Source organism: Mustela lutreola, chromosome 1, assembly GCF_030435805.1.
Source record: "Mustela lutreola isolate mMusLut2 chromosome 1, mMusLut2.pri, whole genome shotgun sequence".
Lineage (NCBI taxonomy): Eukaryota > Metazoa > Chordata > Mammalia > Carnivora > Mustelidae > Mustela > Mustela lutreola.
Genome location: NC_081290.1, coordinates 166,379,066 through 166,398,847, shown reverse-complemented (window position 1 = coordinate 166,398,847; position 19,782 = coordinate 166,379,066). Strand labels below are relative to the sequence as shown.

Here is a 19,782-nt window from a genome sequence, read left to right as displayed (position 1 = left end):
ACATTTAAAGAAGAACTAATTCCTATTCTCCTGAAACTGTTCCAAAAAAGAGAAATGGAAGGAAAACTTCCAAACTCATTTTATGAGGCCAGCATCACCTTGATCCCAAAACCAGACAAGGATCCCACCAAAAAAGAGAGCTATAGACCGATATCCTTGATGAACACAGATGCGAAAATACTCAACAAAATACTAGCCAATAGGATTCAACAGTACATTAAAAAGATTATTCACCACGACCAAGTGGGATTTATTCCAGGGCTGCAAGGTTGGTTCAACATCCACAAATCAGTCAATGTGATACAACACATCAATAAAAGAAAGAACAAGAACCATATGATACTCTCAATAGATGCTGAAAAAGCATTTGACAAAGTACAACATCCCTTCCTGATCAAAACTCTTCAAAGTGTAGGGATAGAGGGCACATACCTCAATATCATCAAAGCCATCTATGAAAAACCCACCGCAAATATCATTCTCAATGGAGAAAAACTGAAAGCTTTTCCGCTAAGGTCAGGAACACGGCAGGGATGTCCATTATCACCACTGCTATTCAACATCGTACTAGAGGTCCTAGCCTCAGCAATCAGACAACAAAAGGAAATTAAAGGCATCCAAATCGGCAAAGAAGAAGTCAAATTATCACTCTTCGCAGATGATATGATACTATATGTGGAAAACCCAAAAGACTCCACTCCAAAACTGCTAGAACTTATACAGGAATTCAGTAAAGTGTCAGGATATAAAATCAATGCACAGAAATCAGTTGCATTTCTCTACACCAACAGCAAGACAGAAGAAAGAGATATTAAGGAGTCAATCCCATTTACAATTGCATCCAAAACCATAAGATACCTAGGAATAAACCTAACCAAAGAGACACAGAATCTATACTCAGAAAACTATAAAGTACTCATGAAAGAAATTGAGGAAGACACAAAGAAATGGAAAAATGTTCCATGCTCCTGGATTGGAAGAATAAATATTGTGAAAATGTCTATGCTACCTAAAGCAATCTACACATTTAATGCAATTCCTATCAAAGTACCATCCATCTTTTTCAAAGAAATGGAACAAATAATTCTAAAATTTATATGGAACCAGAAAAGACCTCGAATAGCCAAAGGGATATTGAAAAAGAAAGCCAACGTTGGTGGCATCACAATTCCGGACTTCAAGCTCTATTACAAAGCTGTCATCATCAAGACAGCATGGTACTGGCACAAAAACAGACATATAGATCAATGGAACAGAATAGAGAGCCCAGAAATAGACCCTCAAATCTATGGTCATCTAATCTTCGACAAAGCAGGAAAGAATGTCCAATGGAAAAAAGACAGCCTTTTCAATAAATGGTGCTGGGAAAATTGGACAGCCACATGCAGAAAAATGAAATTGGACCATTTCCTTACACCACACACAAAAATAGACTCAAAATGGATGAAGGACCTCAATGTGCGAAAGGAATCCATCAAAATCCTTGAGGAGAACACGGGCAGCAACCTCTTCGACCTCTGCCGCAGCAACATCTTCCTAGGAACAACGCAAAAGGCAAGGGAAGCAAGGGAAAAAATGAACTACTGGGATTTCATCAAGATCAAAAGCTTTTGCACAGCAAAGGAAACAGTTAACAAAATCAAAAGACAACTGACAGAATGGGAGAAGATATTTGCAAACGACATATCAGATAAAAGACTAGTGTCCAGAATCTATAAAGAACTTAGCAAACTCAACACCCAAAGAACAAATAATCCAATCAAGAAATGGGCAGAAGACATGAACAGACATTTCTGCAAAGAAGACATCCAGATGGCCAACAGACACATGAAAAAGTGCTCCATATCACTCGGCATCAGGGAAATACAAATCAAAACCACAATGAGATATCACCTCACACCAGTCAGAATGGCTAAAATCAACAAGTCAGGAAATGACAGATGCTGGCGAGGATGCGGAGAAAGGGGAACCCTCCTACACTGTTGGTGGGAATGCAAGCTGGTGCAGCCACTCTGGAAAACAGCATGGAGGTTCCTCAAAATGTTGAAAATAGAGCTGCCCTATGACCCAGCAATTGCACTATTGGGTATTTACCCTAAAGATACAAATGTAGTGATCCAAAGGGACACATGCACCCGAATGTTTATAGCAGCAATGTCCACAATAGCCAAACTATGGAAAGAACCTAGATGTCCATCAACAGATGAATGGATCAAGAAGATGTGGTATATATACACAATGGAATACTATGCAGCCATCAAAAGAAATGAAATCTTGCCATTTGCAACAACATGGATGGAACTAGAGCGTATCATGCTTAGCGAAATAAGTCAAGCAGAGAAAGACAACTATCATATGATCTCCCTGATATGAGGAAGTGGTGATGCAACATGGAGGCTTAAGTGGGTAGAAGAATAAATGAAACAAGATGGGATTGGGAGGGAGACAAACCATAAGTGACTCTTAATCTCACAAAACAAACTGAGGGTTGCCGGGGGGAGGGGGTTTGGGAGAAGGGGGTGGGATTATGGACATTGGGGAGGGTATGTGATTTGGTGTGTGCTGTGAAGTGTGTAAACCTGGTGATTCACAGACCTGTACCCCTGGGGATAAAAATATATGTTTATAAAAAATAAAAATTAAAAAAAAAATTAAAACTTAAAAAAAAAAAGAAAAGAAACAAAAGCGAAAATAAACTTTTGGGACTTCATCAAAATCAAAAGCTTCTGCACAGCAAAGAAAACAGTCAAAAAAACAAAGAGGCAACCCACGGAATGGGAGAAGCTATTTGCAAATGACAGTACAGACAAAAGGTTGATATCCAGGATCTATAATGAACTCCTCAAACTCAACTCAACACACACAAAACAGACAATCATATCCAAAAATGGGCAGAAGATATGAACAGACACTTCTCCAGTCAAGACATACAAATGGCTATCAGACACATGAAAAAATGTTCATCATCACTAGCCCTCAGGGAGATTCAAATTAAAACCACATTGAGATATCACCTTACACCAGTTAGAATGGCCAAAATTAGCAAGACAGGAAACAACATGTGTTGGAGGGGATGTGGAGAAAGGGGAACCCTCTTCCACTGTTGGTGAGAATGCAAGTTGGTGTAGCCTCTTTGGAGAACAGTGTGGAGATTCCTCAAGAAATTAAAAATAGAGCTTCCCTATGATCCTGTGATTGCACTCTTGGGTATTTACCCCAAAGATACCAATGTAGTGAAAAGAAGGCCCATCTGTATCCCAATGTTTATAGCAGCAATGGCCACGGTTGCCAAACTATGGAAAGAACCAAGATGCCCTTCAATGGACGAATGGATAAGGAAGATGTGGTCCATATACACTATGGAGTATTATGCCTCCATTAGAAAGGATGGATACCCAACTTTTGTATCAACATGGATGGGACTGGAAGATATTATGCTGAGTGAAATAAGTCAAGCAGAGAGAGTCAATTATCCTATGGTTTCACTTATTTGTGGAGCATAACAAATAGCATGAAGGACAAGGGGAGTTAGAGAGGAGAAGGGACTTGGGGGAAATTGGAAGGGGAGGTGAATCGTGAGAGACTATGGACTCTGAAAAACAATCTGAGGGGTTTGAAATGGCAGGGGTTGGGAGGTTGGGGTACCAGCTGGTGGGTATTATAGAAGGCACGTATTGCATGGAGCACTGGGTATGGTGCAAAAATAATGAATACTGTTATGCTGAAAATAAATAAATTAAAAAAAAAAAGAATTGTGAAAGATAGGAGCCTGGGTGGCTCAGTCGTTAAGCATCTCCCTTAGGGTCCTGAGATCAAGCCCCTCATTGGGGGTCCTTGCTCAATGGGAAGGACCCCTACTTATTTTATTAAGCATCTCCCTTAGGGTCCTGAGATCAAGCCCCTAATTGGGGGTCCTTGCTCAGTGGGAAGGACCCCTACTTATTTTCCCTCTCTCACTCTGTATCTTTGTGTCAAATAAACAAATGAAATCTTAAAAAAAAAAAAAAAAAAAAAAGAATGATGGAAGGAATAAAGGAAAAAAGAATATGAGCCAGGTGTTGACAATTTTAATGAAAGAAAAGGAATACCTAAGGGGTCAATAGGTGATTGCAGTGAAGAGAGGTGGAGGGGGGTATAATATAATGACATGACCTTCAAGGGAGTTGGGGTATTTGAAGGAGAATAAAGAAGGAATAATTCTGGAGTTCCTGAGTGGCTGTCAGTTAAGTGTCTGTCTTTTGCTTAAGTCATGATCCCAGCATCCTTGGATCGAGCCCCTAGTCAGGATCCCTTGCTCAGAGGGGAGTCTGCTTCCCCCTCTCCCTCTGCCCCTCCTCCTGTTCGTGCTCTCTCTCTCTCTCAAGTAAACAAATAAAATCTTAAAAAGGAAGAAGAAGAAGAAATGATTCAGAAGTAACAAAGGTGAGTGAAGTCTAGAGGAACATGCATTTCCATCAAGACAGCTGGGAAACAGTGCTTTCAGGAAACATTCAGCTCTCAGGGCAAGAAGATGATGGAAATGTTTAGAGAAGAGTTTGAAGACATGGGACACTCGTCAATGACAGGAGGTTCTACAGGCTTCAGGAATTTTTGGAGGGGGAGATAGGAAATTGGATCAGATTAAGAAATTTATGAAATAGGGCGCCTGGGTGGCTCAGTGGGTTAAGCCGCTGCCTTCGGCTCAGGTCATGATCTCGGGGTCCTGGGATCGAGTCCCGCATCGGGCTCTCTGCTTAGCGGGGAGCCTGTTTCCTCCTCTCTCTCTCTCTGCCTGTCTCTCTACCTACTTGTGATCTCTCTCTGTCAAATAAATAAATAAAATCTTTAAAAAAAAAAAAGAAATTTATGAAATATGGGGACAATAATAATTCCTACCAGATAGGCTGCTTGTGAGCCTTGAATGAGATACTGTGTGCCAACCATTTTGCACAATGTCTGGCACAGAATAAGTGCCCTCTATGCATCAGCCTTAACTGTTATTGTCCTAACTGGGTAGTAACAGGGTCATGACTTGAACCCAGGCCTTCACCTTCCAACTTCATGTTTCCACTATCCACACCAGAGCATGACAGCACAGATGTCTCTGGCATAAAGTACTGCACAAAATGAGCAGTGAGAGTTTTTCAGGTCTCACCAGCCTCTCTATGCCTTTCTGTACATACAGGAAACAGCAGTGCCTAATCGAAACTGTCATGATGATTACAATTAAACCTAAAGTCAATAATTCACCAATTACTGGTTGATAGCTTGTTTGATTTTAATATTCTCTTTCATGGGGTGGAAGTGAAGCATATCTTAGTGTATTTGTCTATTTGCACAGGGCTACAATGTTTCCAACCATATCCATTTGTTTATCCTTAATTGCTTTTAAAAATTTAGAACCATAACTATTCCACTGTTTACCAGAGATCTGGAGATAGGCACCTCTAGGAAGCTTAATATCCTCCTAGATATATCTTCTTACTGTTGTTTTAAATGATATGGAATTTCCTAAATGAAATTTCCTCAACCAATGTGACTTGCTCTTTAAGACTGGGTATAGCTTGCATTTTCAGTAGCATTTTTTGCAAAATATATTCCAAACTATATGTTTATAGACAAACATATATTTTTTCACAGCATATCTTCTAAGGAGCAGGGAATTACACATATCTGTGACTGTCAAAATAATTTCAACAAAAACAATGATGAAAATAGTTATTTTTATTTACACAGTATATCTATCCTGTATTCCAACCAATTATGCTAATCCCTTTACCTATTTATTTTTAAGGATTTTATTTATTTATTTGTGAGAGAAGGAGAAAGAGGTGGGAGAGGCGAAAAGGGAGAGGCACAAAGAGACTCCATGCTGAACACAGAGCCCCACATAGGGCATGATTTCAAGACCTTGACATCATGGCGGGAGCTGAAATCAAGAGCTGGTTGCTCAACTAACTGAGCCACCAGGTGCCCCTGTGTTAATCCCTTTAGAATACATAGATATATTTAATCCTGAAAACAACTCTGAAAGCGTCTCCATTTCCTCAAATGAAAAAAGGTGGTGTTTGAAGAGGTTAAATAACTCATCCAAGGTCACAACTAATAAGTGGTCAGGAGTCAAACCCAGGTCAGCCTGTTTTCTCCCCACAGAGAGAGTACTGGGCACAAAATGGGTCACTTAGGGAGTACTCAGTCACAGAAGACCAATCACTCTCAAAAGTGCTGTCTCCTCCAAACAACTTTTTGACAGGTTGTCTGCGTTTAGTGCAATATTTTTCAGTGTGATCCCTGATACTGTATCAGCATCACCAGGAAACTTAAGAAAATGCAAATTTGATTCTATAGAATTTCTGGGTGGGGCCCACACTCAGAGTTTTTTTTTTTTTTGTTTTTTTTTTTTTTTTTTTTTTTTTAAAGATTTTATTTATTTACTTGAGAGAGAAACAGAGAGAGAGAGCATGAACGAGGAGAAGGTCAGAGAGAGAAGCAGACTCCCCATGGAGCTGGGAGTCCGATGCGGGACTCGATCCCAGGACTCCAGGATCATGACCTGAGCCGAAGGCAGTCGTCCAACCAACTGAGCCACCCAGGCGTCCCCACACTCAGAGTTTTAACAAGCTCTCCAGTTGTTGTGAGAGCTTTTGAAGCCAGACTTAGAGATGCAGAAAGCATTGAGGAAAGCTGTAAAGGAGTGTGGGAGGCAAAGCTCTCTCAGTATTCTGACTTTCTCTCCTGAGAGCTTTCAACTGCAGCCTCACCTGCATAAAGGGCTGTATAGAATCAGCCCAGTGAGTTTCACTGCATTTTACTAGCCTCTCAATGCCTTTCTGTGTGTAGAGGAAATAGTGTTGCCTACTAGGAATTGTTATGATAATTATAATTTAACTCAAAGTCAACAATTCACCAGTTACTGAAGGCTGGTTTGCTTTTAATATTCTCTCCTATGTGGTGAAGAAGAGCTGGGGAGAAGCTGCTCTGAGCTGTGTTTGCCCACCTGCACCAGGAGCCTGAGCTATCATAGCCGTGGGGCAGAGCACCAACTAACTCAATTAATTGTCATGGTCCGAGGCATTTGCAGCCCAGAAAAATCCAATTTGAAGAGTGCAGCTTAGAATAGTCCCCTACAAAAATTAGATTTAGTGCTTTTCGTTGCATGCTGAGCTATATCAGGTCCTTATCAACTTCCCCTCTGGCCCCGTAAGATTCTTCCCCACAGGGACTGAATGACACATAGCCTTCTCTATTCCCTGTCCTCGGGCTTCCTGGGAAGGGCCAGAACCTCCTCTCTAAACTCAAATGAATCACAGGGACATTTCCCCATGAAGAAGAGGAAGATCTTCCAGCTGGAAGCCTCCATAAACATCTTGTTAGAGGTAAAAGGACAGCAAAAGCTAATATAGGGGAAGGGGAGTTGAAGAGAGAAAAGTGTGGATGGTAATGGTACATATTAATATTCTGCAGGTGCAGAGCATTTCCACATATTATGCCATTTATTTCTCAAATGACCCTTTGAACTAGACAGTATTCCAATGCCCATTTCAGAAATGAGAGTTGGTGCCCAGAAAATTGATGTGGTTTGCACAAGTTTACATAGCCAATCAATGGAACTGAAATGAAAATGCAGATTTTTGAGTAAAAATCATTGATCATTCTACCACGTAGCTAGGTATGTTGTCACTCAATAGCCCCTCTCAATCCCTCCCACCTTGCCTTTCTTGGGCTGCTTCTTGGAGGTGCTGCCTGCCCACTCAGATTTGATTTACAGATATGGACAGAGAAGATAACTCTGCAAAGGAAGCACATTGTGCCTCTGTGACTCTGAAGACCTGGGCCTGATAGTGCATCTCAATTACCTGAAAAAAGGCGCATGGCACACACCTACCTCTGCCTAAGCCCAAGTTGAGGAACAAGGTCACTTACCTAACTGCCACTCGGGTGAGCACATGGTCTGCATCATCCAGATGGGCAGTGTGGGCTCCATCATGGCCACTCCCATGTTAGCAAAGCAGAGGGAGCCTGGAGAGACAGTTCTGTAAACACCAGGGCTACCCAGAAGCCCAGACCCTCCCATTGCAAAGAGAGGCATTTTCAGCTTACCTGCAGCTACCAGGATATAAGGGTCTTTGAGAAGTGTAAGGAGAGGAGTCCCCCTGGCACTCTGAGAACATGGACAACAAAAAACTTCCATTTTTACAGTGTACATCTCTCCTATTGTCATAGAATCTGAGAATATGCAGACAGGACCTTAGAAATCATCTATGTCAGCTCCTTTAATGAAGAGACCAGACACCCAAATCAGAGGAGATAATGTGACTTCCCCAATGTCACAGAGTCAGCTGGCAGTATACCTCCTGTGTGCTAGGCAAACACAGTGGTAGTCACAAAGAGTAAGACAACATGTTCCAGACCAATTCTTGCTTTCAAATGATCATCAACTAGATGAAAGTGGATTGTCAGCAAGGCCAGCAATGGGCAATGGGTGTCTGGACTCCTGGTCTTGGGCCTCACCACGAGATCTTGCTGGTGTTGTGTTAATGTTTGCCAACAGGTAGAGTACTGAATCCCAAAGGTGAGCCCAGAGGTGATAACTTAGAAAGATCTTCAAGCATTCTGGAGGCTTCATCCTGACCATTTTGAGCCACACTGGCAAGTCAAGCTGAAGGTGTTTGAAAATACAGATTAAAATGCAAGCCTAAATGCTCAGTTCTAATTTCCCCTTTTTCTCAGAAAATCTTTATTCCAATTAAACTCAAATCACTCCACTTTCCTCCCATGCATTCCAGCAGGTTATTTTTCCTAAACTATGTTCAGGGTTTTTTGTTTTGTTTTTGTTTTTGTTTTTGCCTAAACTACCTTCTTTCTCTATGCAGGTCCAGCTCCTACCCATTCTCAAAGTCAGTCTTAAATGGCTCCTTCTTTTCCACTGTATTTCCTGACTCAATAGCTGAAACTTCTCCCTCTAACAAACTTCCTGAGCACTGTGCCCAAATCTGTGGTGCTAACTACATTCTATCTGATAATTATTTAATAGTTTTGATATAATAACCCTCCCTGCATACTTAACAGGGGTACAATAAAATATTCAGAGATACTAAAACTAAATATATAATTCAAAATAAAGAGACAGATCTAAATCAAAAAATATACATAAAGAAGTCTAATAAGGCCTTTAGCCTAACAATTTCACTTATAGGAATTTATTCTATAGATTACTTCCAATTTTATAAAAATGCATATGCACAAGGTTATTAATTGCAGCATTCTTTATAAAATACTGGCAATTACCTAAATGTTCAAACATAGGGGATTAAATAAAATATGGCATACATACAGTGGTATTTTCTACAGGCAGAAAAATAATAATTAAATTTTTGAATATGTAAAATATTATCATCTAAGTCAAAACCATACAAAAAGATATTAAAGAAAAATAATTTCTCCTCTTACAACACTTTTGGTACCATATGTGAGGGCTTTCCCACCAAACAATTCTTCAGTTCTCTAAAGGTACTGGCTGGGTGTCTTATAACATAATTCAGTTCTGCACTGACTTCTTAGGGTTAGCACAGACCCCACAGGTAAAGGGCTTAGTCCCACAAGACTGATCCCAATTGAAAATAGTGGGTTCCTAGGTTACTCACACTTTTGTATGTCTTGGCTATAAAATCAAGGATTTTAATTCAAACTTCCCCATACTTTCTGTACTTCCTTATCTTTCATTCTTTGTGGTTTGATATGGATTTCCCAGAGACATCTGTGGCTTGGAGTCAGATAAATACCAACTCTGATATTTAACCATGATATAATGATAATCTATAAAGATGCTCTTTGGGGAGAGATTATCTAAACAGCTTCTAAGATCTTTTCTAGCTCTGAGATATTGTAACTATGAACATACAAGTCCCAATGTCATTGTCTTTTGGTTCTGAGTATATATATATATATATATATATATATGTATATATATATATATAAATTAAATAAATTTATATTTAAATTTATATTTAAATTAAATTATATTATAATTAAATTTATATTTAAATAAAATAAATATTTTAAATATATTTAAAATATAATATATATATAATTTATATATATATAAATTTTGTTATATTTCCTTGATCCCTCATAAGGCCCTTCCTCCATCTTTGTCCAATATCAGACCAGACTGCCCTCACCACCATCTCCAATGCTACCCTAAATATGATGCTACACTAAATATGACACTACCCAAGTATAGTTCTCACTTTCTTCGACTCCACTCCTCTTCATCTTTCTTCTTTTGTTTTGACAGGGATTATCTAGAGGGGGTCTTTGTAAATATTCATTCTCTATATCCTTGGCAATGGAGCTTAGAGTCAACTTACCTCAGGAGAGAATTTGGAAGGCTGTAGGATACACAGCTGGAGTGCTAAGAAAGAAAGTGGGAGAGAAAGAAACAGTTTATTTTGTCCACTGATTAGTTGAAGGCTTTAATAACAGCCACATTGATATCACTCTATCATATACAGATCTAACTCCCTGAGTTTCTTCCTTGTTTCCTAAAATAGGGCAGTCCTTGATCTTTAAAGCATGTCAAAACCGACATCAGAGCATAGTGCATTCCCAATCTGACTTAAACTATCATCTGTCTGGTGATCTCTTATAGTGACTTACCTCCATCCAGTAGTGCCAGGAAGGCCAATATGAGGAAGGGTGAAGACTGCCCAACAAACGAATACATCACACTTCCAAAAGGAGCTCCCACTGGAAAGGCAAAGCAGGCACAGATTTCAGAAGGAACAAATTCCTAGTTGGTGTGACTTGTCCACATTTACTCAATGAACTTCCATGTAAGGTTCTGGGGACTCAGAAATAAAGAAAACCTTGCTCTCAGGAGCTCACTTTCTACTAGAGAAAATGCATGTGATGGGGGTAGGGAAGGGGAACCCAAATAATTAGAACATTAGAAGGGTAGAGTTCAACAGTAAAGGTTCAATCTACATGGTGCTGTGCAAACATGATTCATTGAGTTCAGGTGAACACAGGGCTTTGTCAAGTGGGTAATATAGGTGGGAAAGAAGCATAAGTGAAGAGCATTGAGGTATCATAAAAGAGAGTGTGGTTGCAGTATAGAGGTTCCTCAGAAAGCTGAAAACACAGCTACCTACAACCCAGCAATTGTACTACTAGGTATGTATCCAAGGATACAAACATAGTGATTCAAAGGAGCACATGCACCTCAATGTTTATAGCAGCAATCTCCACAAAAGCCAAAATATGGAAAGAGCCCAAATGTCCAACAGATGCATGGATAAAGAAAATGTAATATATATGATGGAATAATAGGCATTATAAAATGAAAACTTACCATTTGCAATGACATGGATGGAACTAGAGGGTATTATGCTAAGTGAAATAAGTCAGCCAAAGAAAAACAAATACCACATGATTTCACTCATATGTGGAATTTAAGTAACAAAACAAATAAACATGGAGGAAGGGAAGGAAAAAATAAATTAAGAGGAAAACAGAGAGGGAGGCAAACCATTAAAGACTCTTAGCTATAGAGAACAAACTGAGGATTGCTGTAGGGGAGGTGGGGTAAGTGGGTGAAGGGTATTAAGGAAGGCACTAGACATAATGAGCACCGGGTGCTACATGCAACTGATGAATCACTGAATTCTACCTCTGAAATTAATAATACACTATATGTCAATTAAATTGAATTTAAATTAAAAAAATTTAAAAGAGTGTGGTTGGATAACAAATAGAAGAATATCAATATTCAGTGTGCAGTCACTAGAATATGAGTTTTTGGGAGAGGAAAAGTAGAGGTGGGGAATGTCAAGGCCGAATAATCAACGGCCCTATATATCCAGATAAAGCATCTACTTGGTCTTGTGGACAGTGAAGAAACGTGTTTTAGCAGGGGAGAAATACCACCATCTCTGGGCAAAGGAAGTTTCTTCTGGTGGCATCTTTGCGGAAGGAGGGAAGGTACAAGAAATCAGGTAGTAGGCTGGTTCCAACTGAGATGTGATGAGGAACCAACCTTGAGGAAGTGGCTGTAGAGAATATTAATGGGCTTATCCATTTGTGAGTGAGAAGTGATAAAGGAGACCAGGATGTACCAAAGTTTCAGCTTGGATGTTTGGGAAAATGGATGTTAACAGAGAACAGGATTTTTGTTCCCTCTTCTCTCATTGTTTTGGAGGAGGAGGGTGGATATGTACCAGGAAGAGACCTTTGGTGTTTTCTCTTCAACTAGCTTGTGAGCTCCTCTAGGGAAGGAACCATTTTTGAGGCTCCTTACCTAAATTCCCTGTGTCCTAGCATTGACCTTGGATATAGTAAGTGTTCCATAAAATATGTGACTTGGAATAGTCAATCAATCTATATGAGGAATGAACCTCAAAGAAAATGCATTACGGTTTAGAGTTTGGGGTTTGAGTCCAGAATTTGAGTCTACATCCTGGCTCTAGCATTTTCTATCTATATAAACTCGGATGGCTATTTAACATTTTTTTATTTCTCATTTCTGTAGTGGAGACAATTATTACCTCTTGGCAATGGTGTGAGGATTAAAAGAGATTATGTCTGCAATGTATTTTGCACAAAATCCAACAAAGATCTCCTCTCATTTTGAAAGCACTGGTGAGGCAGTGGCTGCTAACATGGGGGATATTTGCTCACTGGAATAGATTAGGTTTCTTCCATTTCCAGGATGTCATGGACTATTAAGCTTCTTAACAGGAAGGGGATTTTGCCTTTCCTGGGGAAAACTTCAGGACTCAAAACATGATTGGATAGAAAAAGAAAGAGAATCCTATCTTCCATGACCCTTAGGAACACTTGCTCATGGAGCATCTTCGAAGAGTATGCAGTATCTTACCCTTTGAACCTAGATCTGAGACCAGGTGCCACTTACCCAGCACTCCCAAAGCCAGACCCCCCAAGGCAATTCCCATGGCACGCCCTCTCTCATAGTCATCAGTATAGACACTTGCCAGCATCCCAAGACCTGAAAGGAGAGGGAGATAAAGAGTTGGCATACAGGAGCCCTCTGTCTGCCTCTCTCACAGAATCCCTGTTCTATACTTAGTTTACAGTTTGAGGGGTCTTATAAAAATTAGCCCATATTATTTTACAAATACTGTCTCCACTGGTCCCCCAAAATTCCCACATTGCTTACTCCTTCTGTTCACAATATCATCAAAAGCACAAAAGTCTCTGGGAAGGGTAATACAGAATACCACTGTCCATTGATACAGCATTTCATTGCATTTTATTATTTCTTAGCACATTTCTCTGAATGAATGGACATGGAGTAAATCAAAGGAAAATCTACAAACACAGAACACTATTCTGTTCAGTGGAGGTGCCCAAGGAAGAGGGAAGTATAGAAGACATGTGGAAGATAGCATGGTCTGGGCTCTCTTATCATTTACTCATGTGTAAAATGGCATAAAATAGCTACTTCATAGGATTATGTTAAATATTGAATTTGATGATACTTTGCAAAGTGATAGTGTTACTAGTAGTATTAGCATTATTTTATTATAAAATGATAAGTGGGGGCCAGAGAAAAGACCATAGAGGGCCATTAAATAAAAGCCTGGTTTACTTCATGGTTTTACATTGGGCTTGCTTTGCCCTGAGCTGTCTGTATCTAAGTTATGTCAGGCTTAGGAATTTATAACACTGATAATAACTCTACAATTACCTTGTCTTTGAATCACAATTTCTGCCCACTAGGATACTTTCCTACCTACTTATAAATCTTATAGGGTCTGAAGGTAGTAGGAGATGTGTGTGTGTGTGTGTGTGTGTGTGTGTGTGTGTGGTGTCAGCATTACCTGCAACAGATGAAAATGAAGATCCAATGCCTTGAAGTGTTCGGGCCACAAACAGTAGGGTATAGGTACCAGAAAAAGCAAACACTGTGTATAGAGAATAGCAAGAATGTTCCAGTTAGCAAATTGTCTTTGTTCCCTCACCACCAGAAAAATGTGCCCATGATATTATAGATATGAACCACTATGTATATGTTTCAATAAAGGATGATCATTGCTCCCCTGTTCTTGGAGTTGTCTTTATAATCTCCCACACCTTAATCAGGATTGTATTTTAATTGACATAAAGACTAAGAAGCCACAGAAACACAAACCAATTTACCACACAGTGGATGGAAGCCTGGATTTTCACATTTCTGGCCCAAAGCTCAATATCTTGTCCATTGGAATCATGCTGTCCAATAAGTATAATGCCCTTAGACCCTACTTCTCAATCCTTCATATTTAATGCCCAGATTTACCTTTGTCATTGTTGGGCTCCACTGGGTTATCAACAGTGAGGGAATAAAAGCTATGTGTAATTGAAGGACCATAGGCATTGGGTAGAAAATATTATCTTATGATCCAATCAGATATTTCCTCTTATCTTATAGTGGAACCTATTTTAGCCAAATCAAATCAGTGAGTATGTATTAAGTAATATTAGATATACAACGATACAACATCATGTGAAATAAAGAGAATGTCCAGTTCATGTCCTTTAAGAGGTTCCATCTACATGAGACTAGCATACACAAAACTGACTACCAAAAAGGAATATATTATTAAAAATTAAATTACATGGTATTGGAGGTAAGCTTGGTAAATCCAGACACGTCTCACCTCTATTTCAAGACAATGCCCTTGAAAGAAAAAATTCCCCAAAGTATCTGAATCATCAGAATCTGAATCCCTTTACCCTTTCATTACAGATATATTGGGTTATTTGAAGTCTTGTAATCTTCTCCCATTACTTCTTTATGTGATCATACTGTCTCCCAAACATGTGCGTATTTGGTCTCTCTTTGCTGGGTTTCCAATATCTTCTCCTAGGCCTTCTGATTTCCAGTCTGTTCAAGGTTAGTTATTCCTATTTCTTTTTTTACAAAGATTTTTTAAAAGATTTTATTTATTTACTTATTTGACAGAGAAAAGCGCACAAGTAGGGAGAGTGAAGGGCAGAGGGAGAAGCAGGCTTCTGGAGGAGCAGAGACCCCAAAGATAGACTCCATCTCAGTACCCTGGGATCATGACTTGAGCTGAAGGCAGATGCTTAACTGACTGAGCCACCCAGGTACCTCTATTCTTATGTCCTTTGAGAATAGAATGGCCAGCTTTTCTCAGTTTGCCAAGGACTTTGTATATTCTGGGAGGCCCCCGAATCCAAGACAAAGTAGAAAGGTTGGTCACCCTAGGTAGGAAAACCCCCAACATGGGTTACCACTTCGCTCCTAATTAGATTAAGCATGGGTCTCAGTTAGGGGCCCCTAATGGTGTTAAGGGGCATCAGCAACCTCTTTAGTATTTAAAAAACCCTAAAGAGATGCCCCATAAGATTACCTAAAGACCAAACATTTGCTAGAATTCGGCCAGTTTAGTATAGTAACACTGGTTATGACATGGAAACAATAATTATTTAATTGCAGAGAATCCAGCAAGTCCTTATGCTAAAGAGTTCGCAATAGTCTAGTATTATCCTATTTTGCAGGGTGTTTGTTGTATCTCCCCAACTCCTAGGCTGGAACAATGTCATTCCATTCTTTATCTTTCCCCAGTGACTTCTGCCATCAAGACTTATGTGTGCTACATAAAGTTTTTTGGACAAAATTATGAGTCTCATTTGAGGAAACAAAGAATCCTATTAGTTTTTAATTTATTATTTGGCATAGCCTGAGATTCTAGAAGCTCAATAAACATTTCTAACTTGAATTCCCTCATTTTCTTTGATCTACTAGAATTTTCACAAGTAAGCTCCAGTTCTCAGAACTTTACACATCAAGTTCCTGCTCTTCGCAACCTTCCAGCTTTGACTCTAACAAATTCCTGTTAAGTATTGGTTGAGAAGAGTCGAGCCATATGCTGAAAGGGAAGAAAACTTGAGGAGGAGCAACAGAAAAGGCAGAAAAGTAACTAAAAGTTGATAAGAAAACAGAAAGAAGGAGCTATGTTATTGGGAGCAGAGTCAGCAGAGATATCAGGGAGCCACTAAAGGCTCCAGAGGCTGCCTTCTCCTTCAGTTAACCTCCCACTGCACACCACCCCCCATCATTCCTTCTTATTTTAATTCTCAGGGTAAATTTCCAGATAAAATTTGTTTACTTCCTGTTCTTACCCCATCTCTATTTTATTAGAACATTTATCTGATATTTGATAGACTATTTGTCTTTCTCTTTCATGTTTTTTTAGCTAATTTATTTCTCTAAGCTATGACCTTTAATGTCCTTACCTAAGGCAGTAGATTTTTTGGTATTATCTAGTTGCTGTTGTCCAATTTAGATTCTTTGCTGGTGGTCCTTTACCTTTGTGTATCAAAATAATACAACCTCTTCCCAAAGTTGGGATATTTGGACTAACCTCATTCATGGGACTACTGACACACACACACAACAGCATATCTATTAAAACAAACTTTACAATTTTCCCCAATTGAAGGAAGTAAGGTATCTGTTCTTCTATAGCAGAATATACAAATTCCAACTAGACTGATTTGCCACTACTGCTCTAATACCCATATTCAAAATTGCAAAAGATTTAAAGCAGTGTCATAGATCATTTAGTCAGATGCCTAATTAGCTAACTTGACCCTACTCTCTGCATTGTAGTGCATGTGATAAAATCAAAGGTAATCAATGAAAGAAATAGAAGAGGAAGCAATTTACTTACTAACTGTGGAGAGAAACAGGATAACAAAGCCAGCAAACATGGGGATGTGATATCCAATCCTAAAAGAGAATTATGAAGAAAAAAGATACAGTCCCAATAGACATCCATATACTTGGACTGTTTTTTTTTTTTTTTTTTTCCCATGTGATTGGGAAGAGAAATGCAGTTATTTGAGTACATGGAAAAACATGTCTCTGAATGCAAGTGTACAGATAGGACATGATATATTAACTTATATAAGTAAATGAACAAACATGAAAATTTACCCATAGAACAGGGCCCAAATCCTTTTTTCCAGAAAAGATGACCTAGTTAGAGTATATATCCCTTTGAAATGTTTGGATAATCCCAAACATTGCTAACAAGCCAGTGCTCCAGATTGCAGTAGCCCTGCCTTGGAGCCATGTTTCAAGGCACTGAAACAACATCAGCAGTATACTTCTGATCAGTGTTTGTTTTTGGTTTTGGTTTTGGTTTTTTTTTTTGGTGCTCAATAGTCATTACATCACTAAGAAAATTTGAAGCCTATGGCATTTCATCCATATCATGTTATCCTTTGGGTAACCAGTTTTCCAAACAGTTGTTTGCCCTGGAGATGGACAAGAGAGTTTTCCTTCTTTTTTCATTCTAACTACCTTTATGATACCTTAGCCTATCATCCTCTTCTCCTGAGCCAGTGAGTACCATGTAGAGCACTGTACCCATTGAGATACCTGTTGGTGAGAGGTCCCACAAATGGGTTGACCAGAAGTTGCATCAGAGCCTTTGAAGCAAACAGAACCCCAACCCGTATGTTCTCTTCCTCCAGAAACTCTGTGCCTTGCAAGCAGTTGTTTTGTTGTGCTGGGATGGCTCCAGTGACTGGAGAGGGGATGGTGTCAGTATTGTCATCTGTCCATGCTGTGCCATTGGGTGCACTTTCTTCGATAGCCACAGTGTTGTTATCAAAGAAGAAGATGGTGGAGAAGGTAGGAGAAGTAAGGACATGTTGAGAAATTGTGGTGGAACCAAGGTAGAGAGGAGCGTTGATTTCTTTGAATTCTGTGGCATACAGGAAGTTGGGTATAATGGGCACTGAAAACCGAGAAGGACAAACGATGAGAGCCAAGGACACTTTTTAACACTAACTGGTTCAGGGGCATTATTATGACCTTTATACTCATGTTTAAGGAATCTGTCTAAGTGACATAATTTGAAGCCTACTTAAAGAACTGTACATGCCAAATTATCCTATTAGATTAAGTACCTAAATTCCAACCCACACACAACTGGTCCTCATTACTCCTGAATTCTGTATTGGCCAATCACCTACTTGCTAACCTTTAGTTGTAATCACAAAATCAATACCCATGGAGTTTTCAGAATTTTTCTTGGACATGCAGGCAGAAAGTGGGGAAAATTTCAAGATATCGATGGTTACTTTCACAGCTGAGATGGAAGAATATAGTCTCAGTCTTATTATTTCAGCTCTCATATAAAGATGGCAGAGCATGGAAATAGTAGGAGCAGGGAAGTAGAGTGTTAGAAACTCCAGCTCTGGAGTCAGTTGGATATAGCTTGAACCCCAACTGGGTACCTAAGGCAAGTCACATGATACTTCTGAATCTCGTTTTCTATTTTGTGTTCTCTAAGCATAAAAAGAAAAATTCTCAAGTCCACTCACTGCTGAATTTTATCAGGGTGTATGCTGCCTGCTGGGGCCCAGAGCAAATTAACCCTCAGCATAAAGACCCAAACATACCCACTACAGTAAGCAGCATGTTGTCCAGAAGCAGAGCAACAAATACCACCACAAGTACCAGCTTTTGTGACTCTCTCCCCTCCTTTAGCAATTGCTGAGAAGTGTCCAAAAACACCCTGGGCATGCTGATGGCTGAGCTGGGAGCGTCTTCTCCAGTTTCTTATGAAAGGTCCCGTTACAGCTATGGGTCTTCTGCAGCCTTTATAGAAGAGGGGAGAAATTTTGCCCAGACAAGTGAAACTCACTAATAAAATGAAAAGTGCAAGTAGTTGCAAATACTAGGATGTATTTGAACCATTTCTTTGCCAGTATCTCTGCTTACTTCCTATACATCTCAATAATTCCACCTGATTCTCAGATTGCCTTCTAAGAAAGCACTGCTTACTGGCTTTTTATATCTGGAATTCTACCTGGCACATTAAGCAGATTCTAGCTCTGTTCACTTAGCTCTATGTCTCAAATTCCTATCACTTCAATTGTTTATGCCAATATCTGAAGCCTATTTGTATTATTACTTGTTCAATATTTTCCTCTAAATCCACTCTATTTAAAAACTAAATCACTATTTTTCTTTAAAAATGTGCCATACAAAACAAATTATGGTTCATGTGTGTACATTAATCCAAAATTATATTCTATGGTCTGTACCACCCCAAAATATGTCATGTGCTACAAGTGTTACTTGTGGTGCCCAGAGAAACACTGACCTAGACCAAGACTGTCAGTTCACAGATGAGAAATATGAAACTCAGAAGGCTAAGAGATCTGTTTTACATAGCTCATATCAAACTGGAATGAAACTCCAAGCATTTTAACTTGCAGTATTATAGTCCACCATCTTCCCTCATACTGTGGTATTTGAAGCACTTCTATGTTATTTGAGCTATAAATCCCTGCTCAGTAAAGTGTGTTACTGTGTGTAAATAAAATACTATCATAATTAGTTCTCTACTTAGGATTTCATGTCTTTAGTCAGCATTAAGTCACAATATTTTGTTAAACTTCAGGTAATAGCAGTTTCAGGGAAGAATTTTTTTGCATGTGTGTATGACTTCAATTGTGATATCAGCAATATCAATCATACACATTTTAATATATATTACTATCATGAAATGCATCAGGCTCTAGAATTAATGTAACCTTTGATTCAGTAATTCTACTTTTAAGTAACTCTACTTTTCAGAACATATCTTAAGGAAAAAATCAGAAGTGTGGCCAAAGATTTATATTTAAAATTACTAATTGTTGAATTATTTATATTAGTGAAAAAATCAAACATTTTAATGGTGGAATATAAACAGCTCTTAAAAATCATTTTTAATAATTTCAATGACTTAGAAATACCCAATATATTGTTAAGTT

The 19,782-nt window shown here is 39.0% G+C and overlaps 1 protein-coding gene across 3 annotated transcripts in view; it reads right to left on the bottom strand.

Moving 5' to 3' along the window:
- The window catches only part of SLC18A1 (solute carrier family 18 member A1), a 28,966-nt gene extending 10,366 nt beyond the window's left edge, over window positions 1-18,600 (bottom strand). For 2 of the 3 annotated variants that reach the window (XM_059155639.1, XM_059155654.1), the window contains exons 1-9: window positions 18,421-18,600; window positions 17,393-17,753; window positions 16,680-16,738; window positions 13,821-13,904; window positions 12,893-12,985; window positions 10,639-10,728; window positions 10,350-10,393; window positions 8,080-8,140; window positions 7,903-7,998 (exon numbers count right to left, since the gene is read on the bottom strand). In XM_059155639.1, the coding sequence (XP_059011622.1) occupies window positions 7,903-7,998; window positions 8,080-8,140; window positions 10,350-10,393; window positions 10,639-10,728; window positions 12,893-12,985; window positions 13,821-13,904; window positions 16,680-16,738; window positions 17,393-17,753; window positions 18,421-18,544 (1,012 nt within the window). In that variant the 5' untranslated portion in view covers window positions 18,545-18,600. The remainder of the gene's footprint in view (window positions 1-7,902; window positions 7,999-8,079; window positions 8,141-10,349; window positions 10,394-10,638; window positions 10,729-12,892; window positions 12,986-13,820; window positions 13,905-16,679; window positions 16,739-17,392; window positions 17,754-18,420) is intronic. The other variant, XM_059155647.1, reaches the window with a different exon arrangement.
- Between the last annotated feature and the right edge of the window lie 1,182 nt (window positions 18,601-19,782).